This window comes from Motacilla alba, chromosome 15 (genome assembly GCF_015832195.1).
Source record: "Motacilla alba alba isolate MOTALB_02 chromosome 15, Motacilla_alba_V1.0_pri, whole genome shotgun sequence".
In the NCBI taxonomy this organism is placed as follows: Eukaryota; Metazoa; Chordata; class Aves; order Passeriformes; family Motacillidae; genus Motacilla; species Motacilla alba.
In genome coordinates this window covers 11,530,370-11,557,570 of record NC_052030.1, presented here as the reverse complement: position 1 = coordinate 11,557,570, position 27,201 = coordinate 11,530,370, and the positions used below count along the sequence as shown (strand labels likewise).

The window sequence follows — 27,201 nt, the reverse complement described above, 5'->3', positions numbered from 1 at the left end:
CGCCCTCTACCTCCGTGTCCGCGTTCGAAACTCGCGGCCGCCGCTCGCCGGGCGGGCGGTGCAGGGCCGCGCCTGTTCGTCGCTTCTCCGCCGCGGGAGGAGGCGGCTGCCGGGCGCCGTGGGGGTCTCAGCGATGCGGGTATGAAGCGAGCGGGCCCGCGGGCAGCCGGCGGGGGCGGCGCCGCCGCGCTTGGCCGGGTCCCCGCTCCCCATCCCGGAGCCGCGAGGCCGCCCCCAGCGCGCCGCCCCTTTTCGCGCAGAGTGACGGGCGCCGCGTCCAATCGGAGGCGGCGGCGCTGTCAACATCGCGGAGCGCGAGGGGCGGCCGCCCAATGAGGGCGCGGGGGCGGGGCTCGGCCTGAGCGGGGCGGGGCGGCGGAGCCGCTGGGGGGGCGCCGGTGACGGGACGGGGCCGCGGAGGGTGAGGGCTGCCCTGTGAGGGGCCCGGGGCGCAGCGGGGCGAGCGCGGCGCTTGCGAGCGGACGGGGCGCACGCGGAGCCGGGGATGGGGGTTACGGACTGACGGGAGGCGGCCCCGAGGGCGCGGACGTGGCGAGAGGGGTCCCTGTGGGGGCTGAGCCCTCGGGGCCCGGGCGGCTCTGAAGGCGCCGCAGCCCCGGGCTCGTTGTGCCCTCTGAGGGTCCCTCAAGGTCCGTGGGGAGATGGCGGCCTGGCGGCGGCGGGGACCGAGCACCCTGTCACCGCCGAGGGCTCGGAAGGAGTCGGGTCTGGCCGGGGAGCGCTGCAGAACCTGGCTGTGTCTGCGCTGGCGTTTGCATCGAAATCAGCGCCGGTATTTCTGAGTTAAAAACACCTCGCCGCTTGTTTTCTCCCAGCCGTGCCCCTTTCTGCAGCTGCGTGGCCGTGCAAGGACCGTGCTGTGCTGTGGGATCGCTGGGTGACAGCGCTCCTGCAGCGCAGTTACAGCTCGCTAATATATTTTTTTTATCGAGAACAGGCTTCTAATGAGGTTATGAAACGAGCCTGTGTCACAGCTAAGTCCCACCCATTTGCTGTGCTGCTGAGATAGGCCACCCATGATTCCATCCTGGGGATTTGGGGTGACTGATGCCGCCCCCATCCCCTGCTCCGGTGGCACTCCCAGCCTCAGCTTGAGCTGCCAGCTTAGCAGCCTGATAACCTCCAAGTTTTGCAGGCTTCTGACCTCTAGAAAAAGAAGAAAGCCATGTTTTTTTGCTTATTTTCTTTATCCCACGAAGCTCTGCCAGAGGGATGTGTATGTCTGTGATAACTCCCTTCCAATTCTGGCATTTTCAGCCCTAGCCAGAGGAGACAGTGAGTGAGTACCCAAAAAACATTTCTGCTAAAGCCAAGCAGGCTCCAGTAAAACAGGAGAAAATAGGACAGTTGTCCATTCGTTTCCTTCTGGTGAGAATATTTTATGCTTCTGAAAGGATTAGAGATAAATCTCCAAGAATTTGCAAATAATGAATCTGTAAAACCCATCAGCCCTGTAAAGAGGAATGGTCGTGCTTTGGAGGTGTTGTGCTTCTTTAAGGCAGCAGGAATTTATTCTTAGCATTATCAGACTACCAAGATGATATTTCTTAATGTCTCTTTTTGCTCTCCATCCATGAAATAATCATAAGGTTTCTCTTCAGTGTTAGAACACAGGCTGAATTCACCAGGGTGTACTAAGAACTGGTTAATTAATTATTTCAAGGGTTTTCTTAGTGAAAGGATGCAAACTTTCACTAGGAAGTGAAGAATATTTTAGTGTGCTGTAAGACTGTGGCCCAAGTCTTGTGTGTTTATTTATTTATGGTGCTTTCAGTTAACCAGCTGCTGTTTCCAACCACTCTGGGATTCCTGTTTGAGTCCTTTCTTTGTTGTTTTATTAATTGGTCAGAAATGTAGCTCAATTTTTAAGCCTTCTGATTTGATGTTACATAATAACAATGAAACAAGCGACCTGTGAGGAAAGGAAGGCAAACATTGCAGACAGAAATGGCAGAATTAATTGACCCCAGTCTAAGTCAGTTGATCTCAGTTTTATTATTTTTGGTGAGTGTGTTTCTTCCAGTGAAGGTTCAGATCCTCAGTCACATCTAAATACATCACTAATAGGAGATTTCACACCTTGCACATGGTCTGTGGAGCCCAGATGGAAGAAAAACAACCAAGCAGACCCTGAGGCCATGGTTTTACCTGGCACGTTTTGCATTCAGCCATCCTTTCCAGCCCAGCCTGGATGTGCTGGCAATCCTTGGACTTGAGGGAGGCCCAAGGCTGAGTGAGCAGCCTCTGCTTGCAGGGCTGGCCCAGGAGAAGGGAGGGAGCCTGGCTGGGGAGTATTGGCACTTTCTGGGGTGGTTTGCCTGAAACAACTGTCTCTCCAATTCTGTTTCTTCACACAACAAAGTCAAATGCTTTTTTAAAAGAGAGTGATGCTTATTTCTCTCTGTTTTCAGGGTAATGTCTTTGGTGGGACTAAGATATGGAAAACAGCAATGTGGTGAATTCTGTACCAGAAAGCCCTTTGTCCTCTGCAGACTCTGATGGCAGAAACACCCACAGCTCTGTCTGCAACTTGAATTCTAACAGGTAACGTGCTGCAGGAGTCACTAACAATTACTTTTATTATTTTGGTTCTGCTTAGTTAGCACGCCTTCACAGTAACATTGGCATTGAGGTGAAAGTTTTATTTCAACACGATGAGAGTCCTAAATTGAGTGTCCAATTCTCTTCTGGCAGTCTGGTAGTGTGCTGCACACCTGCCACGATAAATAATTGAGCTGTTTTCCTTGTGTTTCACTAGGAGTCCTTCATCCAATCCCAATGGAGTTTCTGGTTACTCAGGGAATACCAGGTCCTCATTAAAGCCTGGTTCTGTTGAGCTGCTTGCCTCCTTTATGCAAGATATCCAGAACATTGGACATGCTAACTCAGAAATTGTGAGGAACTGTGAGGTATTTGATATTAAATTTTATTTTTTTGAAGTGGTATTAATGTATTTGCTTTGCATTTGGGAAGACAAATCCAATGATACAATTCAGCAGCAAGATCTGAGTTTATTCTTAATAATGGGACAGATCCTTTTACAATAAATGAACTGATCACCTGCTTGGATTTTACTACAATTTTATCTTAGTGTTTTACAATAATTTGTCTTCATATCTCAGTGTTTTATAATATAATAATGTTATATTAATAATACATATATAATATGGATCTGAACATTTCCCAAAGTTGCAAGTTTTTGAACTGAAAAATTCAAACCAATAAAAACGTATCACATCAAACTGGTCTGAAATGATCTGAAATTAGAGGGTTTTTTCCTAAAAATTATTCTGTTTTGCTTGACTTATTTATATATTCCATTTGTAAAGATGTGTAGCTGATTCATTTGTTTCCAGATTTAAACCAATGCAAAAAGAATGATGTAGCTTCAATGAACTAATTCTCCCAAACACTTTTTGGAAAGTTTTTTGTCGTTTTTGATTTTAAATGTTATCAGTATATTTAGTTATCATAAGGAGCATCAGTTCTGCACACCATGGGCTTGTTCTTGCAGGTTTTTGAGCTCCCTGGCTGGGATCCATCCAAGTGTGTGTTGACAGATGCTTAATTTGGGTTCTCTTTAACACCTCCAGGAACAGAATATTGATGTCTGTGTCCCGTGTCCTGTGCTTCAAGCACCAGGCTCCATAAACATGAGCATAAAGTAGTTTTTAAACATCAGATTTTGCCATGTTTCAGGGATGCTGTGTATTTGATTTTTAAAAAAAACCCCTCTTTGTTTCCATGACATAATTATGCATCATGGCCTTTAGCTGGATTGCTGAGGGGAGGAGTTTCTGAAGTGGATGGACAGAAGGGTGTTTAATTCTCAATTTTAGAATTGCCTGTAATTAATGGAGCTGGAATCAACCTTTCCAGGGTTTGACTGTTCTTTGCTGGCAGCTGTTCCCACTTTTAGTTCCCAGTGATTGGCATGGTGGGGGCTGAATGTGCTGTGGGATGGGCACCCACAGAGCTGTTACTCAACTTTGTGTTATGTCAACACCCAGGGACAGCATTGCAAAGCTTTTTGTAGCCAGAGAAAAAGGTAAGAGGTGCAGTGTTTCTGTGCTTTAATTATTTCACTTTGTGATTTAATAGACAAGGTGGATACAGCTACTGAGACTGGTAGAAAAACAATGCCAGGAACAAATAAATGCCCAGCAAGAGCAGTTCCACCATCAAATCCAAGTGAGTAATGACTGTTCATGGGGCTGGATAAAGCTGAATGGTTTTTTCCTCCCTCCAAAACAATGCAGAGAGGCAGTTAATGGAAGTGGATGACTGGAGTGCTGTTTAAAGGAAGCATATTTGAAGCAGCCTTGGTTAATTAACAAAGCAACTGTTAGGAACCATTTCAGGAGGGATTTATGGATTATTTGTTTTCAATTACTTTGTTTTCACAAATATTTGGTTCAGAATGCTCACCTGATAATGTGATTTTGTAGGTCCAAGGTTTTTATTAACTGTTAGACTGTATGATTTCTAATTTTGAGAGAATATAGCTTTCTTTTCATTTAAAAAAATGTTCTACAACTTATCATCCCCTCATCCAGAGAGTACATAGCCCAGAAAAACCATCCTGTAATAGCTGAACACCTGTCTCACCTTCAGTTGAACAGTTTCCTTTCTAAGAATGAAAAATAACCCATGTGAAGGTTCATATTTTTCTGAACCCTGTTTATCCATTAGAAGAGAAGCAATGTATATGTATATATGACAGACAGTAATACTATAAATATATAATGCTTAATATCTTCATCACTTTGGTTGCTGTTTTTCCCTTCCCTTTCCTGATGCCCTCCACACTAGTAGTAATCAGCAGTTCCTGAACTGAATTACCAAGAGGTACTGTCCTTTTATCCTATCTCCTGTTTCTCCTGCCTCTCCCTCCCATCTTGTTATTTTCCTGTTTCCTTACCCTTGTTTTTCCTTCCTCTTCCTGTAGTGGTTTGATTCACCTGTTGCTGATCATAGTCTTTACTAATCCATTGTGTTGGCTTTGCTGGTTTTTGTCTTTTTTTTTTAATAGGAAAGGCTACCTCTGGAAGAGCTGAGGGTGTGGTGTCAGCAGGGGCTTTCTCACTGCATGGGGTGCCACACTAAATACAAAACCAACAGCTAGAACTGAGCTGTTTTATGATTAAATAAAATAGATGGGGCTATTCCAAACTTACCCTGGTGTGCCAGTGGGCTAGGGAGAGCACTGAAACACAGGCAACTCAACACATCCTAGTGAGAGCAATAAAAAGACACACCAAAAAAAAAAAAATCTGCTTTTTGTGGTAGAAAAGCAAGGTGCTGGATCAGCACTGGCATGACTCTGAGATAAGGTTTGCTCCACGCTGGGTTTCAAGACCAACTGTATAAAAATCTCCATCCATGTGAGAATAGGGATTAAAAACCTTGAGTTCCTTTTGGAATCAGTGGGGGCAGCCCTTGGCTTATGTGATCTATACAATAAAAGATAACTGTGCCAGGGACAAGCTGGATCATCCCAAGATGGATTTTTAAACCAAAATTACAATCCCAAAACTATAGAAAGCACATCTTATTTTTCCTCCATTTTTTTTTCATCACTTGCAGTTATTTTTGACTATGCAAAAAGAGGTAAAATGCAATTTAATTGGAGTAGGAGCCTTTCACTTTTCCTGCAAAGAGTATTAATGACAAAGATGGAATGTCAGCAGTGAATCTGATCTCCTCTCCCCCCACTCCAGTTCTGTTCTTTCCCTTCTTTTCTCCCTTCCCTACCTTCCTGACAGCTGGATCACAGAATTAAAATACAAACGATTGCTGCAGTCATGATTGAAATTAGCAGAACACAAAACTTTGTAGTGGAAGGAAACTTCATCCCAAGTTTTTTTTTTTTTTTGTTTGTTATTTTTGGCAGGGCAAGGCTGAACTGAAATTCAGTTGTTTGTTCTATTGCAAGTTAATAAAAAATCTGAGGCTTGATCCTGACTAGCATTACATATAGCTTCCTCTGAAATTAAGCATTCTTTTTTATTTCTTACTTAGAGAGAATAAATCATTTCTGTTCAATTTGTTCTCTCCAGTTGCTATTCACATGTGAGTAATGTACTGTAGTTCTGTGAAAAAACATGAGTTCCATGTTCTTAAAATTATTGCAAGTTTTTTCCTTCTTTCTTTCCTGAGGGAATTAGTTTGAAATATATTCTTGCAAACAGTTCTGTGCTCTGTCCTGTCATGTGCAAGAGTTGTGTGCTCCTGCAGTTCAGTAATCTCACTTGAACTCTGCAGAAGTGCTGGCCACAGGCACAAATGTGAAATCTCTTCACAGCCCTTGGCAAAAGCATTAATTATTTCTCAGAGCTGTTTCAGTATTTCCAGAGCACAACTGTAAAACTCAGAACTTCAAAAAATGACTTCCCTAATATACTGAAATAATTCTTGTAGACTGAAGAGCAAGTGACCTGTTAAATCTGGTGACCAGTTTTGGGTTTGCTCCACTCCATCAGCCACCAAAACAATCAAAAGGCAGAACTTTGTACCATATCAACCTGACAGCATAATATCCAAATTGGGTTTTTGAAGGCGAGTTTTATGCAATAATCTTGCAGAGGTACATTATTCCTATTCTCATGATAGAGTAATGGTCAATACTTCCATCAAAGCATCCTTGTGATCTTTAAAAATGTATATCCAAGTGAAAAAGTGTTTCAGACCTAAATTTAGCCCAACACCTGGATAGTTTGTGTTTCTTTAGCTGGTTGGTAGGTAACTGTAGTTCTGAGGGCAATTAGTGAATACATTCATGCATGTTTTTTACATGGATAAATGACTACTGAGACTCGTAATTCACTGCATGGAATTAAGGATTGTTCCCATGGACATTTTACTGTTATTTTTACTGTTTTATTTATATTTACTGTTATGCACAGTATGTATTTATCTATTTTATGCATGAGATGTCTGCACATGAAAACTTGGAGTTATATGGAATAAATCCTCTAAATCTCCCGCTAATAACACGAATGGAAGATACATCTAAAGAGGAATGTGATTTCTGATGGGAATTGTGCCTTTCCCCCGTGCAGCTGATTCAGGATGAGATAAAGCAGCTGGTGAGGTTGCAGAGCAGCACCTGGGCCAGGAGCCGGGCTGTGCCCTCCCAGCTCCCCGACAGCTTCCCCTCCCTGCCGGGCCCCATGGGGATGTGCTCGGAGGCGTTTGAGGAGCAGGAGAGCCTCGTGAGCCAGCTGAGATCCGGAGAAGGGGAAGCGCAGCCCTCGGAGGAAGCCTCGGGGGTGCAGCAGGAATGTGCGGGCAGCGAGGCCTCCATGAACAGCGGCTACGGCTCCCTGTCCGCCTCGGAGCTGAGCCCTGCCCCGGCCCCCAGCCCGGCCCAGCCCGGCCCCCAGGCTCCCCCCGGGGCACGGCGGCACGGGCACGCAGGCAGCGGGCAGAATCCGAGAGAACTTCCAGCGAAAACACCGGAGGAAAATCGCTCATCGGGAAGGAGCGATGGTTTGGTTTTTCCTGCTGGGTTGGAGCATAAAGCTGATGAAGATCATCAGTGTGGGAAAAAAGCCAGGTAAGTGATAAACTTTCTAAACATGGTAATTTATTACAGACAATCCTCATTCAGTGAAAGCTGCTGCTCACTGAGTTGAACGGAACCTCTGCATGTTCTGCTGCTTGATAGATAAATGTATTTATTTATTTAGCCTGATGTTTCTGAGTAATGCAGGTCTGCATCTCCAGTGTTTAGCTGTTGTAGATATATTTAGGGGAAATACCTTAAAGTGTGTGTGTGTGTTTCTTACCATCTAGTAAATCTTTAACATCATGGGCACAAAAGTTGAAACAAACCCAACCAAAAAGAGTAACTGCAGATGAAGCATGTGTGAACTCTATGCAAGAAAATGAGAGAGTGCAGAGATTACCACTTGAGGATGTAAGTCTCTTTTGATTTCATTATGTTTTTCTTAATGCTATTCTTGTAACTGGTATTTTTTCAGAGTTACAGCATGTTCTCATTCAGCATATACTTTCATATTTTAAGCATTTGAGTTCCCATTCACATATTTAAAGTTCATGTGGGCAAAGTTTACTTCTTGGATCATTCCATACTTAGGCACAGAGCTATTTTGGCTTATTTTATTCATTACCCAATTTTTGTCCCAGCACCTCCCTGAGTGGCACATGTTCTCTTGTAGAGACAATGGCCACACTCTCAGCTGAGGCCTCAGGTCACAGTAATTTATTGTACCCTGTAATTTTTGGAGTATCTTTGATTTCAGCTGGTGATTCCTCTTCTGGCACACAGGATTCTGTGTGTGTTAAGGCATTAACCACTTTGCTCAGGACAAAAGCACAGGCACATGTCTTAGGAGATACCAGTTTAATCATGTGGCTTAGCTTAGTTCCACTTTTGGCTTACCCTCAATATAAATTCTGTAGGTTTGGATCATGCTGTATAATTGTATTTAATCTCTTTGCTTAAAAAGACTAATAACATTTACATGCAATTCTTAAACATTATACCCTTGTTGTTTTTTTTTTTTTCCCCTTGCCTTGTGATTTTCCTTCTGAATTTGTTTTTCCATTGTAATTTTAGACAAACCTGACTGATGCTGCTTTGCCACCATACACTTTTTACCTCAATCAACCCAAGGAAAGTCCGAATTCCGTAGTGTCAGAAGCTTCAGGTATAGTTAATTTCTCCTATTTAAATTCCCTTTTAAATTCTCATTTTTAAAACTCTTACTGGAATGCATCTCCAATAACTCCAGGCAGGTGAGGAGGATTTAAGCACTGACAAGCTTTGCTGTAGCATTAATTCTGCTTCTGGCTCCTGTTTTCAAACTGATGGCAGCTCCTGTGTGTGGCTGCTGGCAGATGTAGGACATGCAGCAGCTGAGGTTTTTTTCCAAATTTCTCAGCATTTCAAAGCTGAACTTTGTGTTTAAAACTGTTTCATAATGGAATTAGTGTTAATATCATGGTAGGGTATGAAACATTAGCATCAATGGTGTGGGTAATTACAGGAGTTCATGGAAATAGAGGCAGAATTCCTTTAAGCCAAGGGCTTGATTCAATAATTGTGTAAATAGAGAAGAACAAAATCATGCAGTGTGTAACCTGGTGATTCTCTCATTTTGGGGGGAGGGTTGCTTTTTTGTGTTTTGGTAAAGTTTGGCTTTATTGTTTTGGGGGTGTATGTGAGGGGGGGGTTGGTGGTAGATTTGCCTGGGTTTGGGGGTTGTGGTTATTGGGTTTTTTTATCAAAGCCAGACAACTAATTCATGTATTTTGATCATAACAGGGTGGATTCATTTCAGTAACAAACAGGGGCACAGAGATGCAGCCCTGCAAACTGTGTATAATTATTGCTTCTTCACAAGCCACTGAGAGAGGGACACATTTAAGAAATTGAAGTGGGATTGAGGCTGTGGCTGTTCCTCTTGTGCCATCCCTCAGTCCTGGTAGTTTGCCTTTGCATGCTGCAGAGTGCTGCACAAACTGAAGAGTTTGTGATATCAGGTGGCTGCCTGGGATTATTCCTTGGGTGGCACCAGTTTTAAGTGCTATACTGGAATCATTAGAAATGTAAGTTCATGGTAAATGAGGATTTGCCCCTTGAACACCAAATCTGTGTATTTTAACTGATTTATAGCTTTTGTCCCTGGTGCTGTATGATGTGAGACTGATTATGTTGCCTGTGCTTTGCATTGAGATTTTTGTAACTCCTGGCCTGGTAACAAATGCTCTAATGACATCCTTAAGCACTAAATGCAAATAACTAATATACCATTCTTGTTACTGACAAAATAACATTTTACTAAGGGGGTTTGGATTCCTGTTCTACAGCTGCCGGCTTGAACTCTGTAGAATTACTTTTCTTCTGGTATTTTTTCTCATCAGGACTTTCTTACTGGAAGTTAGATGAAAAGGAGATGTATCACACTTTACCAGAGAATTTCAGAAATGAGTTGCCTGATGTTTCCTCCACAAAAGTATCACCAGTTCAGGTAAACTTTGTGCATGTTTAAAAGTTGTCATGTAGTTGCTTTTTGTCTTTGCTGTGATGGAGAGAACGCTTTTGTTATCTCAGTCCCTTGCACCCTGGCTCTTCATTATTCCTGCACCCCACTAATCTCACTTGGAATGTACTGACCTTTTGTCATTCAAAAAGAGCTGTGTATAGGAGATGAGAAGTGACTAATTAGTGTGTTAAAGGTGTATGTGCCTTATTAAAAACCCTTTTTTTAGCTTGAATAAAGCTGTGTGTTCTGAGCTGCTTTATTAGCTAAACCCACCCCAGAACTTGCTTATCTTTGCTGGGGGTGGAGGGTTGTGTTCAGAAAAAGTAATGTAGCAATTTTGCCTGTTGAAGTTGTCTTCTGCTGATGAAAGGAAGTTGTCATCACTGAAGGATATTTATCATAAAAGACAGAGGGAAAACAAGCAGATGCCAGACCAGAGTTTTATGCCTTCTTCCCAGCCAAGTCACCCACCAGAGGTAACGTGAATTTCTTTACTTCACGGATCAGTTGAGGATGTGTTGGGCTGGTTTCACACGCCTTGGCCCCTGCTGCCACCTCCAGTGTTGTGCTGGAACAGCAGTTTGAGCAGCCTGGGAAGGGATCCAGCTTGGAGGAACCTCTAAGAACAGCCTGAGCAGAGAAGCACCTTTGCTGCACAACCTTGAGGATGCCGCAGGGACGGACCCGCTGCTGCTGGGGCTGCAGCTGCTGAGCTGCACCTGCAACTGCAGTGGCAAGGTTTTTTCCCACAAGACAAGTTTGTTCCACCCATGGAACAGAACAGGCACAGGTTGTGGAAATGATTCTTTCTCATATCTGTTTTTTATATAGCTCTCAGTCCTGTACCCAGTAATGGTGGCTGCTGTTTGACTGTATTGTTTAGGTAATTGATGAAGTGCTTTTGTAACCCTGCAAGGTTATTGTTTCGACACACAGACAGACATCACAGTCTTTCAGGTTGCATAACTGAAATTTCAGAGGTTTTCTACAAAGCTACAGATCTGGGATATTAATGGAAACTTAAACTCCTTTATTAATGGAAACTTAGAAACTCAAGTTGCTATTATTGGGAATGTGTATTGTCATTTCAGTGTTGCACGTGCCTTCATTTTATTTGTCACTTTCAAATGATTGGAATAATATTCAATATAATACCTGCAGGATTTATATGGTTTACTGATGCTTTGAGATAAATTTTGTTCTTGTAAATGGAGTTAAATCACAATTTTTTTAGCATTGTTACTTATTTCTTAGATCCTGACGTTGGACCCAACCCTGCATATGAAGCCAGGCCAGCAGGACCAGGGACTCTGTTTTTTCAGGACTCCTGCAGCCTCTGCTCCCTTTTCTCCAGACTCTATGGCAGAGCCCGGATTTCCAAGTCATTGTGACACAGACTCTTTTTCACAGACAAGTCATTCATCTCAGTTGGATGATTCTCCAACACACCCTGCCAGCAGCAGAGCTGTGCACTTGGACCTGTGGAGAAATCCCCCATTCCAGAGTGAAAACAGGGCCAGCTCTCCCTTCCCAGTGGCTTACAGGGATGCTGACAATGATAATTCTGTCAACACTGAGGAGGAAGAAACACTGACTCTAACTCCATCTTCTGTTACTCAGTGTGCTGACAGCAGTTTGCCAGATTACAGCCTTTCAGTGGCATCTCTTGAAGATCCTGTGGTAATGTCAAAGTAAGTTTTTTTTTTTCTTCTTTAAAAGTCAAAAGTTTGGTACTTTCATGAAAGGAATGAAGCAACAGTAGTGAGCCAAACATAATAGGTGAGTTCTCTTTGTTGTGTCTATACATCAAAATAAAAATACATCCTTCCCTCATGGCTGTGTGAGGGAGTTCATTTAGGCAGGGAATTTCAAATCTCTGGGAGGGGGGTTATTTTCCTCTTTAGAATCAAATGCAGAGAAGCATGGAATTTACTGTGCTTAAGAAAAATAAATATCCTCCATTCACTGTTGAAGCTCTGAAAAAGAAATATCTTCCATTCACTGTTGTAGCTCTGATTTGCACATGAACAAGCAGACAGGGCATATATTCCATGTATGAGGGCTTGTAATAAAGTAAAGCTTTATTTTGTGTCTGTATATATTATTTGTGTGTAATAATCATAATATTTAGCTCTATTAATGCGAAGACTTCTCTGCCTTAGATGACAAAGCTGTCTTTGCTTTAGGTTGAAAGCAAATAGAGTTTTGTAAGAGACATTTATATACTGAGTTCATTATGTCCAAGTGAATCCAGAACCCACAAATGAATCCACGTGGTCACGTGGATGGCTGGAATTTTCTAAAATTCTTATATTGAAAATAGGATTAGGCAGAACCTGAGGGAAAAACACGCTCGACACATCGCTGATCTACGAGCTTACTATGACTCTGAGATCCAGAGCCTGAAACAGCAGCTGGAGTGCAGCCACAGATCTGCTGCATCTGAGGAGCTGAAGAACATCAATCAAAGCCTTGCTGACAGGTACTGTTTGTCCTTCTGCTCTTTCTCTTTACGTGGTGCTCTGTATATTTTAAAGACTGAGTATCCTTGTTTGGAATATCTTGAACAGTTTATGTCCCTCTTCAGTTCTGAAGATTTCATGCATCTGTGATAGTAACATTTCCCCGTTAAATATAAATTTTGCATTATTTAATGCAGTTCTAAGTTGTGGCTGCCCCATCCCTGGTTAAGGGGTTGGACAGGGCCCTGAGCTGCCTCATCTTGTGGAAGATGTCCCTGCTCTTGGCAGAGGGGTTGGAACTGGATGAGCTTTAAGGTCCCTTCCAATTCTAAACTGTTCCGTGTTTCTGTGGAGGTCAGTTCACTATTGTTAGACAGTAAATGTGGTGTTTGCACCACACTTCTTGTTTGACCTGCTTTTTTCTGCAGCCAGTGCAAGCTTTCCTCAGGAATGGCTGGCAGGCAGAGGTACTCTGAGCAATTTGTAATGGAATTATTTCTGTTGGAAGCTTCTACTTTGCTGACGTGCTGGTGGTCATCATCCTCCTGTACCTTCCATGTCACAGCCACAGGTGACACAGGAGCAGTCCTGAGTTCATTGGTGCCTTTGCCCTGGAGTCTGTGTGCCCCAGTTGTGCTTTCCTTTATCTACAGCTTGATTGCTTGCTGTACAGAGAATATTGATGTGATTTCTGTATAATTATTGGCAGTTAAAACACATATTGCACATTTAGACAGCTGAAATACTGCACAAAATTTGTGTGTTCCCAGTTTCCTTCTCACCCCAGGCCACCACAGCCCTCCTGAGCAGAGACACTGCAGGGATTGAAAAATGTGGGAGGAGATCACAGGCTGGGCACCAAAATTTGTGGGGATGCTTGAGGAAGAAAAAAAAGGCTATAAAATGTAGGTTTATTATTTGAAAATTTCAAGAGATTGGTGTCATCTCTATGTTCTAAGTAGGTGTGACCAGTTAGATTCAGCTCTGAATGAAGCAAGTGCTCACATAAAAGCCCTTGAAAATAAGAATAATCAGCTGGAAAAGCAAGTGGTAAGTACATGTTCTTAAATCAAGTTGCTTTTTAGTAAAAGGGTAAAAGAATGAACTTTTTCATTAATAAGTTGATCAGTGTTTCCATACTTATCTCTTTTTATTTTTAACCTTTCCCTTAATACATAAATAACATCAGCCCACATGTTACACAGTGACTTTCCTACCTGACTTTCTTAGGGTTCCCTACTTGAATCATCATCACTGCTGCTCGTGAACTTTTTTCCAGGTTAGCAGGGATCAAACAAAGTTTAGGAGTGAGTTCCTGTGATGTGTTTATCACGTTCCTCTTTAAATTTTCTTAATTTATTTATTTTGTTTTAATTACTTTCTTATTGGATCGGTGATAAAAGAAATCTCACTTAGGCTGGGGAAAAAATACTCTCTTTAGGTATATTTGCAGTTTTCCTAGCTAGGCCAGACCTGTTTGCTTGTGCATAAATTAATGCAGAGCTGCATTAATTATTAGTAAAATTAATAAATTATGAGTCAATTAATTATTATTAGTCAAATACCAGGACACTTTGTCATGACAGTTGAACTTTGTGACACGTGCAGAGACTAATTCCACCTTCTTGAGGCAGTTTTCTGTGCTGGGAAGTAAAGTCAATTGGATGGATTGGAGGCCTCACCTCTAGATATTTAAAATCCTAGAAAATAAGTACATTTTGGGTGGGTTTAATCTTCATTTTCATTCCTTCCAAGTCGAAGAAATGAGCAAAAATCTTGTTTAGCTCACGTACACGTGTACCCTCTCTCTGCAGGTGATATTAAGGTAATTCTTTCAAATAAAAATAATCTTAGCAATAATCAATCTGCCAGGGAACAAGAATGTTTCAAACACTCTAAAGGCTGTTTTCTGTGCTGCAGGCAGACTGGAGGGAGCGTTTCTATGCCATCAGTGACAATTCCAAAGCCCTGCAGGAGCGGCTCGAGGAGATGCGCGCGAGCCACAAGGAGAAGGACAACACCATCAGCCGCCTGCAGTCCAGGCTCAGGGAGCTGGAGGAGGCTTTTGAGAAGGCTTACAAGTTATCTGACAATAAAAACACAAGGCTCCAGGAAGAAAACAAAATGTTTCAAAATGTGAGTAAGAAAATAGATGATGGTGTTGGCAGGGAGACGACGGCAAGTCCCAGGTGTGAAAAACAACTCTGAATTTACAACTGGGAAGTCTTAAGGCACAACAAGAAAACAAATTCCTCAGCTGGCTCCTTCCTAGACTGGGTGTTGGAGGGCACTGTGGACCTAAAAGATGCTTAAAAACAATTATTTAAGGCAGCAAGTGTATACTTGATGTGGTAACCCTTGCAATAGTTTGTCTCTGGAATTTTGTTACTTTAAGTTGAAGATATGACGTGAAATTATTTTAGAAAGTAATTTTTCCTCTCTTAAGCTTGTTGGAGATGGACTAAACTTTTCATACTTCATCCCAGCTTACTAAAACTCTTAATTGTGTATGATTTTAGTCTGAATCTAAGGAATTGCTCCTCTGAGTCTTTAGGAAGAGTTTTATGGAATGTTTAAATGGACTGGCAAAATGGGTATTAGCTGGGAAAAGCTCCTTCATGCTTTAGCTTCTTTTTTACAATTGAAATTTCAAAAGACAAATTCACTTTTAAAGTCACTGAGGAATCTTACTGGTTCATTCATTCAGTTTCTTTAGAGACAAGTAATTTGAAAATTAAAAATACATTCTATAAGTAGCTCTGTCTCCTCTTGTCCTGTCTATAACTTTTTGTTCCAATTGGAAGATGATAAGAAGAACTTAACAAATACTATTAAAGTACATTTTGTATCCCCTGTAGTGCTTCTGCATGTGTTAGCCAAGCTGTTGAGATGATTTTCCAGCAGCCAACAAAGCTGTTAATTGACTGTGGTCTCACTGTGGGTTGGTGTTCTTTTGTTTTGTTTTAGCTTTTAGGAGAATACGAATCCCTTGGAAAAGAACATGAAAGAGTAAAGGTAGGCACACAGTGGATAATTAAAAACCCCAGCATGCAAACTTTGTGATAATATTCCATGGAATTAGCTGAATTAACTTAAATATTTTGAAAAAGCTCAAACAGAAAGATCCATATTTATCTTTACTGATAAATTTCTTCTTCAGAGTCCTTCAGGGAGAAGGAAGGAAACTGGAATCTGTTATTTTCCAGTCACAGGCAGCAAAAATACTGCAAAGTCAAAGCTGAAGCAATTAATGGACCCTTTGAACTAGGAAGGTGTAATTGATGTGTTGTTTCCAAGACTGATGTGGAGTTACTTGGGTTTTATTTAATGCACTTCTGTAGTTTCTGGGCTTTTTACATTTTTCTTTGTGTCCTCATAGGATACATTAAATACAACTGAAAACAAATTGCTTGATGCAAACACAGAGATTGCTGATTTGAAAAGGTAACTGTGAAACTTATTATTGTTTTAACAGTATGAAATACAAACTGTGGGCTAAATGTCTGCTCCCAGAGTGTGAGGGCTGTCGATCTTTCAAGTTTGATCACATTTTATGAAGCATTTCATGTTGCTTCATGCTACTGGTACAAACTAAAAATCTCATTAATTTAGGATATGCATTTTTTTCTACTTCCTCTGCTTCCACAGCAGTGTTGTCTGGTCCTGTCTTTCTGGCCAGATTACCTGATTTATTTGACTTCAAATACATATTTATATCCATATTTAGGTAGAGATGCATAGACAGAAATGCAGCAGTTGCTCTTGTTCTCCTGCTTCATCCAGAATATCTGAATAAAAATGAGCAAAACTCTTTAGAAAGATGATGTTTCTTTTCTGCCATTTAAATAATCTCCTAATGCATCTTTTTAAGGACAATTTTAAAACTTGAAGCTCAGCTCAAGCAGGTGGAACATGAAAATGCCCTGAAGCTTCGCCATATAAGTGAAAATCGTTTAAGAACCTCTTGTGCCAAGTAAGTTGAACATTCAGACATGAAAACAATGTGTTTTAGAATAGCTTTTAACATGTTTTGGCTAAAAATGGATCAAGATGAGGTCAGTCCATGGGCTGAACTGGATTAAACACATGTGATGTAATCCAGAGATTGCATGTGCCAAGGAATTATTAAACCCAACTGAATACTGTGGCTGATGTATCTCTGACTTGGCCAGCTGTCCTTGCTCTTCCCAAAGCAGCATTTGCTAGGTCTCAGCTGCTCAGCTGAATTCATACTCCACAAAGATCTTGGGAATGCCATCTGATAGTCCAGTTAGGCATTGGAGGTTTTCCTTGTGTGCCATTGGTCTGCAAGGCTGATTCCTGCTCCGTGTGGTTCTCAATGGAATTTGTAAAGGTAACCTGAGGGTGGAGGGGAAGTTCAGTTAGAATGAACACTCTGTTTGAATTGGGAATTTATGTTAAAGAAATTCAAGTTGATCTGTGCACTGGTTTTGCTTGTTTGAGGGGTTTTTATTACGTTTTAAAGGCCTGAAAAGCTTTGTCCCTCTCTGGTTTTTGTTACTCGGTTATGGCCTGTTCAGTGTCTCCCATTTCAGCACTGATGCTGTGGAGCCCAAAATGACAATTCATGTGATTTGGGGATGTCCATCTGGATGTGTTGAACAGGAGTATCTTGGGGAGATTTGAATTTTGATGATTACAAAGACAGAAATAATTTATGTATTAATATATTAAAGGGACAGATTTCTGTTTAGAGCTCTTTTAATATTTATGAACCAGACCCCTCAACAATGAACAGAAAAAAGGAAGGCCTGGACATGGCACACCATGTCCATCAGGGAGGGGGGATGTAAGAGCCAATATGGATTTAGAAGTTAATCTGTCCCTAACTGATCCCAGAGGCTCAAGGAAAGCCTCATTCCAATTGAATGCCCAGCAGGAAAGATTTACAGAGTAGTGCCTATAGTTCATAGCTTGGGTAAACACGACCCTTTTTTCCTAATTATCTGCTTCCCTGTGTATAGAAATCACATTTTTCTTTTGCTATCTCAAGCTAATGATCTACTAATTACTTATTAGTTGATATTTGTCACTCTCAGGTTGTCAATGCTGGCTTTTTCTTGGTTTTTGTTTTTCTTTATTTTTCTAATAATTGTTGTCCAAAGGAAAGCTGGGATCAGATGCTCTGAACTACTGCAGTAATCTCCACCAAATGTTTTCATTTAATTAGTTGAGATCTACTTGCAACCCAAACCTGGGTCTGAGTAAGCAGCATTAAATTACACAAAGATCTTTGTGGAGCTCTGCATTCTGAGCATATTGTGTAATTTAGACTGAAACCTCAACATATGGCTTTTTTTTCCCCCCAAATATTCTATTTTTACCTTACAAGCATGTTTTTAAAAGCAGTTACTTTTCCCACAGTATTTACTAATTTATTGTTTGTTTCTGTTTACTGGAATAAACCACAGGTTTATCTTAAAAAACAAAACAGAAACAAACATAAACCCCCCTCCAAAACTCCAAAGCCTTTAATAATTTTGAAGCTTTTTATTCCCACAGCAAGCTGGGAACTCCTGATGTCAGCAGGCGAAAGTGGTTGATACCAGGAGCTGAATATTCCATTTTCACTGGGCAGCCTTTGGAGGGCCAGGAAAGCCCCAAAGACAACAGGCTGGAAGAAACCTATATTCCTTCTAGGTGAGTTGGTTTCTGAAACCTGAACTAAACTAAAATCTGAACTAAATTTCTCCGTGGTTTTTGTTTGTTCTGTTCGTGTTTGGGTATATGAAATAAAATAAAATACTTGATTTTTTTTTTTCCCCTTCTACCACTCACATTATTCAAGGCACCATTCTCCTCCTGAGAAAGACTCCTCACAGGAAGACTCTTCAACCAACACAATAGAAAAGAAAGAAAATGAGATGTCAGAAGCACCAATTATAAAAGCCTTTAAAGAACTTGAAGAAGGAAAAATTCTTAAAGATTGGGGTACACAGACAGAAAAAGAAGATGCACCAGCTAGTAACTCTTATTTTCATATTCCTGAACGTGTCTTTACTGCCTTTTCTCTGTTTGCATGTCTTTTGGCTTTGGTATTCTCAGCATTCAAGTCCACCAGGCTTCAGTGGTGGGATAAAGGTTTTGGCATGCAAACTTGTGGGGTTCTCCTAAGGAAATTCTAAGTTCGATATCTTAGTGATTGTTTGGAATAGGGGGAATGCAGAGGTTGTTGTTAGGTCTCAAGCTGAAGACTAGTTAATGTCCCCTTTTCTAAGAATATCTCAGTATTTATAAACAGTTAATGGAGTCCTAACGAAGCTGTGGCTGCTGTACATCCATTCCAGATTCCGTGGTGTTGTATGGGGATGGAATTGAGGAAGTGGGACTGCCCTGAGCTGTTCTAACAATGCTGATTTAGAGAAACGCTGAGTCTCGCTTAAAATCTTGTATTCTGGGCCTCAGGCAGGTCCTTCAGCCCTTCCCAAAAGATGCTTTTGTCCTGATTTCCACTGTTTCTCTGTTAAACAGTGTTACTCAGCATAATTTCTCCCTCACACACTGCAAAGATCCTTTTTCATGAGTTAGATGAAACATGGGTTTCATGTTCTGTGAGTAGGCAGAGAGACTTGAGCAGAACAGCACAAATCACACTGCTGTGAGGGATAAAAAGCTCAGTTCAGGGGAATATCTGTGAACTCTTGTGTTGGTAAAGATTGATTAATATAAGAACTTTTTTTCCTTTTTATTAGAACCATCAACTCGACGTCAGACTGTGGGGTTTGTTGAACCTTCTTGGGTAGCAAACCGATCTCCAGAGAAAGGGAGAGACCAGCACAGACCCAAACGGTTCAGCTCCCCCTGTGGCCAGAGGTCGTCGTCCCTTCCTCCTGCCAACAGGAAATCCAACACTCCCAGTCAGTGCTTTTCTCAGCTTTGCTTTGTGCTACTCAAAAAGCAGAATCAAATCATGAAAGGCTGCTCTAGAAGATGGAAAAATAGGGACAGGGTTTCTGCATTGTTCTGGCAGTCTGAAAAAAGTCATGTCTGTAATCACAGAATACGTGAGAGTTCGAAGTTTATTTTCATTTTTGCATGTTGTGATGTACTTCTCATCTAATTTAGATAAACATGTAGACAGCTTTGAAGAGCATTCTTTTAAGCTGTAAGCACATGAGTGGGAGGTACTGCACTGGGGAGTTCGAGGTAGATAAACATACTTTGTCTTTTGCAGCAAGAAGAGAGATAATGTTGGCACCAGTGGCTGTGACATACAGCCCAAAACGCTCTCCAAAGGAAAACCTCTCTCCTGGATTTAGCCATTTGCTCAGCAGAAATGAAAACACAGTGACAAGGTACGAGTCTGGTGAATACAGTTGTGTTCTGATCATTTTTAGAGCAGCAGAATGTTTATCCAGGCTTAATGCTGCTCTTTCTTGTTCATTAAATGTCCTCGAAAATGAGTCGTGAAGATTTCTGAATATAAAGCTAAGTTGTGCTTTTTAAAATATGGCCAGGAAAATCTAGAATGATTGAACAGGATTTAGAAGACCTACAGTCCTCTTCTTCTTAAAAAAAAAATGTTTATTCAACCAAAAGGTGAAATAGTAGCAAATAATGTATTGCTTGATACATGACTCCTGACAAATAATTGCTGTGTGCTTCCTGCTCTGTAGGTTTGATATACTTCTAGATGACCTGGAAACTGGTGCTGCTTCTACTTTACAGCACAACAATCCAAGGAAAAGGCTCCAGTTTCACTCACTAGATGATGTAGAAGGTAATCTGTCAAAGTGGAAGGAAACTGTTCTTTATTTTTGTACCACAGTTCTTCCCACAGTGGTAGTAGCTGCTTAACTAGCAAGCTGACTCTTTACTCTGTGAAGTCCAGCTTCTAAAAATCCTCTAGGTCTTGCCTTATTCCTGTAGACAGAGAAATCCTGTTCGTACAGTATTTTATTTCTATGTGTATGTGTGTGTGCACAAACACAGTGGAACAAGAAAAATAATTGAATTGAGAAAGAAGGGCAATACATTTCCCTGTGCTTAACTCACTTATCCAATGCATATCTTAGTGGGGTCTATATTAAGATGTACACACTGAGTCACACTAATAAAATCCTATTACTAAACATTGCATTATGGACAGCAAAGAGTAACTAATAAAACCAGTTGTTTCAGATTTTTTGAAATGATTGATCTTTTCTCCCTTCTGTAATCCTTGTCACAATATTCTGCTTTTTAGTTTTATCCATGCTCTTATTTAGACTGGAGTTTGCGTGACAACCAGTCAGCTTTGTGATAATTAGAAATGTACCAGTAAAACTAATTCCTAATTAGTACAGCACAGGAATCTGCTTGTTAACCAAAAAATATGCTGTGTTTCAAAGATCCCTTGAAAGATGACCCATAGAAATGTTTTGCATTCCTTTGGGAAGCTGCTCAAGGCAAGGACTGAGGCTTTGCTTGCCCTCTCCTTGGTTCATGCACTGCCAAAACCACACTCCTTGTGCTGCCATTAGTTTCTTTTTTCTGTCCTGTGTAACAATTTCCCAGATAATTACAAGACAAATAACAAGACCCTGTTCTGTTGATAGGAAGGCAGCATTCAGGTGTCAGGCACAGCTCCTGTACTGAATCTGTCAGTAATGGGATGAAGAAAGCAGCAGCTTGGGAGGAGAGGAGCCAGAGACACGAGGCAGTGCAATCACCTTGTGAGGAAGACTTCAAGTGCACAGCAAGGATTCCAACTCTGGCTGAAACAGAGAGGCTTTTTGATGAGCTGACTCACGAAAAGCAACAGGCAAAGATTATTTTTCTTTTCAAGTTGTGACAAATAGTAATTGTTCTATGAGAGGTGAGGGATGGAGCCTTTTATCCACGGAATGTGTGCCTGAAATTCATCCCCAACTTCAGTGCCACATCAGGAATGTGCCATTATCCTGCCCTGCTCTACTTGCAGTCCTTCCCTGTCCCTGAATTCATTAAAGGAGAGTCACTGTAACAAACCCAGTGTGGGTGGGGGTTGGCACAGTATTACGGTGTTAAAGGACAAAACTCTCCATGTAGCTGTAATCCATACACCTCACCTCTCCTTCTGTAAGAGGACTTAGGAAGGCTCATATTGGCTCTTGAAACTAATTTACAGCTGAAGTGTTTTCTGTTATTAGATTGAGGCTGCACTGAGCCGAATCCCTTGTTCTGGTGGAAGAATGACCTTGCAAGCAAGACTAAATCAGGTGAAAAAGCTTCTCTGTATTACTGTTCTCTTCTGTTCTTCCACAATTGAGAGCACATAATGTAGAGGAGAGATCCTCTAGGTAGTGACTGTGATTACTGTGGGAATTTTTATATTGTTTTTTATGTTAGGGTTTTTGTATTGTTTAATATCTTCTATTTTTTTGTACATGGGATGCATTTTGCCAAATTACTGCAAGAATAGTCTGTTCTTGTGCTAAAACTGAGAGGGGGATAAAGGCAATGCATTAACAAAATGCAGTGACAATGAAATAGATCCCTGAAGCTGCAGAGAGGATGTTGTGCTGTAGGAGAAATTGAAAAGTTTAGTTTTTGTTTGGTTGGATATTGTCTCCTTGAAAGTAAAAAATAAGAAGGGAAAAATAACTGGTTTAGGTGGAATACAGGGAAGTGCTTTCTGTGGAAAACTCTGCAGACTCTTTTAATAAAAACAAGTCTCAAAGTTGTCTTTTAGACAAAGCCTTCAACTTCAGCATTACCTAAATTGTAATCCCAGGGTGTGTTATCAACTGATCAGTTTGAAATGAAAAGTGCATTCCAGTGAATCAATACTGCCACTTACTGCAGTGATCAACTGTTTCCTAAATATGCCTAATATTCCTAAATATCCTCATATTCCTAATTATCAGCCTGTCCTAATTGTTGTCAGGTTTCTCTCGTGGAGTTTTGCAAGTCACGTGTTAAAAAAGCCAAAAAATACAAAAAAATAACATGAGAAATTTGTGGGTCTGGGTCTGATTTTTGGGTGATAACAATGCACCTAAGGCCTCAAAAAAGATACCAGGAATATAGGAATGATAGCAGTTTCCTAATTTTAGAAGGATCATTGGATTTCATGATATATTATTAATGCTTTTTGTTCTTTCTTTTAACTCCTCCTTTTAGGAAGCCCTGGAAGATCGTTTGGAAAGAATTAACAGAGATTTGGGGTTAATACGAATGACTCTGAAAAGATTTCATGTTTTAAGAACCTCTGCAAATCTTTGACAGTTCTCTCTTGACTGCAAATATATTTTTTTTTGCACTAATATATAACGATGCACTCAGTAAATGCAAATTGTTTTGTATTTTTATAAACCCTGAAAAGTAGTTTTGCAACCATGTTACCCTTTACAAACAGCAATATTTTGTACTTCAAACAGCCACCTCTATTTTAAATGTATTTTGTTACACCTGAGAAATCAATGTTTATCCTGTATTGTAATATTTTTAGAAATATTAATTATTTTTAAATAGTGATATTCAATTTATAATAAGAAACTAAAAGGCAGCTTGTTTTCAGGAAAAATGGTAGTGTTACCCTTTTGCACTTGGTTTTCCTCCACCATTTTATAAATATTTATGGTGTGATGTAAATATTAGCCAAGAGGAGATTTTGGACTTTAATACAAAAAGCAACATGAGTTACCTGCATTGAAGAGAACCACTGTTGTGTGGTAAATCCTTTTCATTTAAACCTTTACCATGGATTTTCTCATTGGGACTGAACCGTGAGCAATACTTGCACTGTGGCTGCCTGGGGCAGGAAAATCCTGCTCTGATGGATCTGATGGCTCCCAGCAGTCACAGTGAGGGGTGTTTTGATACTGTGAGTGCCAGGATTCACCTGGCAGCAGCCTCCTGCCTCCCAGTGAACAACTCAACTCCAGCTGACACTCCAGGACTGGAACTCCTCACCTGAAGTTACTGGTTCCATGTGCCAGGCTGGGTTTTGTGCCAGTGTTCTGTTCGTGTACATTTCATGTATTTGTGAACATTAATTAATTTTTCTTGGTGAAAAAAAATACATATTTGCCAGTTGACATATTGTTGCATTACTGTCCAACATTGATATTTTGGTTTGTATTTTAATATTAAATAAATGTTTAATTAGATTCTTTCCTCCTGCCCAAGTACAGTAATAGGCTCTGGGATATTACATCAGAGATAATGTAGGTTTTAATCATATTGTGTGTTTCAAATTCTGTCCTTGTTCAAGATGTTTAGCCACCAATGATGTGATTACAGGGCCAGAATAGCTGTCATAAAGGAAGCTTGAGAAGGTCTGATTCTAAAATTAGAGTGCTGTGGTTCAAGATATTTGATGAAGAATTGTCCCACCCATGCATGATCTTTTCAAAAATTCTGTAGTTTTTGCAACCCTGTGAGTACTTCCAGTGCAAGATCAGAGCTGGGGAGAAGTCAAGGATGGGAGTTTCTCATTTTCTCCTTTACTCTAAAATGCAGAAATTGGGTCTGAATGCTTGCAGAGGACTTGCTCCAATGTATTTCCAGTCTCCACAGAGAGATGTACAATTCTGATGGCATTCCGTGTTCTCGCTGATAATTTTTACTTAGAGGGGTGGAGGGGGGGAAGAATCTTTACTTCCCTGCTTTGCTCTATTCAGCTACAGTTTCCTCACTATTCTGTTATTAACAGGTACAATTTTAAAGCATTCTTCAGAAATATCAGTCAGCCAGCAGGATTTTTCCAAGGAATCCATCACAGGAAAAATGCACGAGTCCATTAATGGTCTTGTTTTCTTTCATCAGTGCTACAGCAAAACCAAAGAATTTTCCTGACAGACGTGAGAGGCAAGTAGGTAAATCAGCTCAGCTCTTTCACTGCCTCTCCTTGTAACCTCCCTTCATCTCCACTCCATTCTCTCCTGCACTATTCATATTCATGGACTCTTTTTTATTACATCCAGAAAACTGAATTGTGAGTCAGAATTTATTTTTTAATCAAAAGTCCTCCTCCATCTGTTGGAGCTCTTTAGGCTATTTCTGTTCTATTATAACCCTGAAGTGGGGGAAAAAAGTGTTGCTTTGAGTAAACTTCTAGGCCAACCTTCTCAAATACCTGTGACCTGTTCAGCGTGGTGCCTTTGGCCTGATTCATCAGAGGGGCAGAGGCTCTGCAGTTCCAGATTAAATCAGTGGGAGGCCTGAATGCTCAGCGCTCCTGAAAATCAGACCCGAAGCACCAAAAACTGGGACACAGGGAGGTTCCCTGCGTGCTGGCCCTGCCCTTTGCTGGACATTGTCCTTTTGTTTTTAATCCCCTTTCAACTTCCCCTTAACACCAGAAAATTGCCTTGTTCTCTCTTTGAGGATACATAAGGATTTCCAGATAACCAGAGAGGCTTTTGCTTCCTCTGTGGAGGACTTTAGTCATCTTCCTCTTGTGTTCTCACCTGACACCTCCCAGCTATGTTGGCGTTTATCGCCTTTCCAGATCTACAAGGTCCAGCCTGGAGCCCCAGGCTCTCCTCTGCCTCAGTCTGCCCTTGCAAGACACTCCCAAGCATACTTTATGATAATAAACATTTCAACTCCTCCAGCTCTTAGATTTAAACTTTGGAAAATAAAATTTCTGTTTGTTCGCATCTCTAGAAAGCAAATTAAAAAAAAAAAAAAAAAAAGTTGTAGCTTTGATGGGTTTAGGCTGTAATGTGGACTACAGCTTTGTTACAAAACAAACTGCGAGTACTTTGCCTTTGCAGAGAGGGAAGAAGCACTGAGCTGATGCACCCTGAATGAAAAACAACCGCAGGAAATTAACAAAGGTTTAAAAGGCCACGGTAAATTTCATCGCAGGGTCTTTTCCTGAGCTTTCTGCATCAAACGATCGCTGAGCTTTGGGAGATTTTTATTTTCCCCCGCTAAGCTTTGCGGAGAGTGAAGTTCGAGGAGGCAGCAGCGCTGCTCTGGGGGCAGGTGAGGGCACAGCGCGGGCTGCGGCTCGGGGCGCGCCCTTACCCTCGCTGCGGGCTGGGCGAACGAGCGGAGGAAGGCGGTACCAGCCCGGGGATCCCCGCACCATCCGCTCGCTCATTCCCTGCTCATTCCCGGCTCTCTCCCGGCTCCTTCCCCGCTGCTCCCGCTCCTTCCCCTCACGGCGGGGCGGTCCCGCTGCCCCGCGCTCCTCACGGCGGCCGCCAGGCGGCGCCCTCGCCCCGCCCGCTCGCCTGAGGGAGCGCGGAGCGGCGCGGGGAAGGAAGTGGCGGCTCCCGGTGCTGCCGGTGCGCGGGGCTCGGCTCGCTCGGCGGGCGGATAAATCCGCGCGGCCGCCGTGCCACGGCAGGGCAGGGGCAGCGCCGGTGCCGGCGCGGGGCTCTTCGCCTTCCCCGCTCCCTCCTCCCCCGCAGCTGCGGCGGCCCGCCCGCCTCGCCTCCTCCCGCCTCCGCCGTCCCCGCGCCGCGGCAGCGCCGGCGGGCGAGGAGCTGCCCGCGCCCGGCCCGCCCGCGCCGGGGATTATGCCAGCGGCGCGCGGGCATGCCGGCAGGCAGCGACCCGTAGGCAACGGCAGCCGCCGAGCCGCGGCGGCATCGGCAGCAGCAGCAGCGGGAGCCGCGGCCGCCGCGCCGGGAGCAGCCGGTGCGTGGCGGGGGGCGCTGAGGGCGGGCGGGGGGCGGCGGGGCGAGCACCAACACCTGGCGGCCCCCGGGCCGGCCCGGCTGTGCCCCGGCGGGGGCGGGAATCGCGGCGGGCCCGAGGGGAGCTGAGCTGGGGTGGCCGGGCCCGCGGGGCGGCTGCGGCTCTGTGGAGGGGCCGGTGCGGCGCGGGGGCCCCTCCCGGGACCGCGGAACGGCCCCCGCGGGCCGCGGCGGGTCCCGGCCGGCACCTGGAGGCTGCCGCGGCCTGAGCGGGGCCGGGCTGTCCGTCCTTCCCCGGGATGCGGCGGTAAAAGTTTCCCGATGGAGCAGTCGGTGACCGGGAGGGCCCCGCGGCCATGGCAGCGCCCGGCACCGCACCTCAGGGACGCGGGACCGCAGCCCCGCCACGCCGGGGTCCGGCGTGTGGCACGGCCGCTGCCGGGCTCTCCCTGCGCTGGCGGGTTGCGGGCGGCAGGCATCGCTCCGTGCCCGCGGGGACAGCCGGGGACGAGCGGACGGACGGACGGACGGACAGAGCACCCTCCGCGCCGGGTCGCGGCACCCGGAGCGTTCGGGGCGGTCGTGGCTCGGGGCCGGAGCCAGCCCACAGGAGAGCTCCGTCCTGACCCCCTTCCTCGGGTACCGCATCTCCGAGCCTCGAATTTCACCGAATTCGGCTCTGGCGGAGGCCCCCGGTGGAGGTTTTGCCGTGCGGTGGCCTCGGACGGGGCCTGGCCGTGGGGAGGGGGTGAAGGGGCTGCCCGGGGCTGTCTCCATCCCTGTGAGAGAAGAGGGTGAGACCCGCAGCAGCCTCACGAATAAATGCCGGTGGCTGATTGTAGCTGAGGGGCAGCCCCGTGAGCTTTCGGGGCTCCAGACCTCCAAGTGTCAGGGCACTGCTGGGTGGTGACTGGGAGCTGGCCGTGCTCCTCAGGCGGTGCTTTTCCTTGCCGGAGTGGGAGGAAGCGATCCTTCCCTTTGGAAAGAGCAGGATGCCCATTCCTCAGCTGGATGATGGGCTGCAAGAGGGGATTCTTTTTGCTGGGCCCGGCAGTCTTTTCTCCTGGCCTCCCCACCCTTTGACAGAAGGGGTCCCGAACAACCCAGGGCTCCATCCTGGAGCGTGCT

At 43.5% G+C, this 27,201-nt stretch overlaps 2 protein-coding genes across 15 annotated transcripts in view; both read left to right on the top strand.

Moving 5' to 3' along the window:
- The first annotated feature begins 1 nt into the window (after nt 1).
- MPHOSPH9 (M-phase phosphoprotein 9) lies at nt 2–23,523 on the top strand. Of its 6 annotated transcripts, none has more exons than XM_038152391.1 (24): nt 2–139; nt 2,433–2,565; nt 2,780–2,930; nt 4,123–4,212; nt 7,083–7,579; nt 7,819–7,942; nt 8,606–8,696; nt 9,913–10,019; nt 10,385–10,510; nt 11,289–11,725; nt 12,358–12,516; nt 13,459–13,546; nt 14,417–14,632; nt 15,464–15,511; nt 15,876–15,940; nt 16,368–16,469; nt 18,020–18,157; nt 18,306–18,448; nt 19,210–19,374; nt 19,692–19,812; nt 20,134–20,237; nt 21,055–21,260; nt 21,628–21,696; nt 22,601–23,523. In XM_038152391.1, exons 2-24 carry the CDS (start codon nt 2,459–2,461, stop codon nt 22,700–22,702), a joined length of 3,456 nt encoding a protein of 1,151 aa, XP_038008319.1. In that variant the 5' UTR covers nt 2–139; nt 2,433–2,458; the 3' UTR covers nt 22,703–23,523. The 6 variants fall into 6 exon arrangements, with proteins under 6 accessions (XP_038008319.1, XP_038008316.1, XP_038008317.1 ...); XM_038152388.1 differs by having other exon boundaries at nt 18,306–18,481; XM_038152389.1 differs by lacking the exon at nt 2–139 and adding an exon at nt 375–421 and having other exon boundaries at nt 18,306–18,481.
- A 2,191-nt stretch (nt 23,524–25,714) lies between these two features.
- The window catches only part of PITPNM2 (phosphatidylinositol transfer protein membrane associated 2), a 125,204-nt gene continuing 123,717 nt past the window's right edge, over nt 25,715–27,201 (top strand). For 3 of the 9 annotated variants that reach the window (XM_038152909.1, XM_038152911.1, XM_038152905.1), the window contains exon 1: nt 25,715–26,074. The gene's annotated coding sequence lies outside the window, so the exon portion shown is untranslated. The remainder of the gene's footprint in view (nt 26,075–27,201) is intronic. The other 6 variants (XM_038152913.1, XM_038152917.1, XM_038152912.1 and 3 more) reach the window with 5 other exon arrangements.

Excerpts from the sequence above, each read along its gene's own strand:
- MPHOSPH9 (XM_038152388.1), top strand. The coding sequence starts at position 2,459 with ATGGAAAACAGCAATGTGGTGAATTCTGTACCAGAAAGCCCTTTGTCC. Across the intron at positions 18,482-19,209 it reads AAAAGAAGATGCACCAGCTA|AACCATCAACTCGACGTCAG; the intron begins GTAACTCTTATT and ends CCTTTTTATTAG. Across the intron at positions 21,261-21,627 it reads TGACTCACGAAAAGCAACAG|ATTGAGGCTGCACTGAGCCG; the intron begins GCAAAGATTATT and ends TTCTGTTATTAG.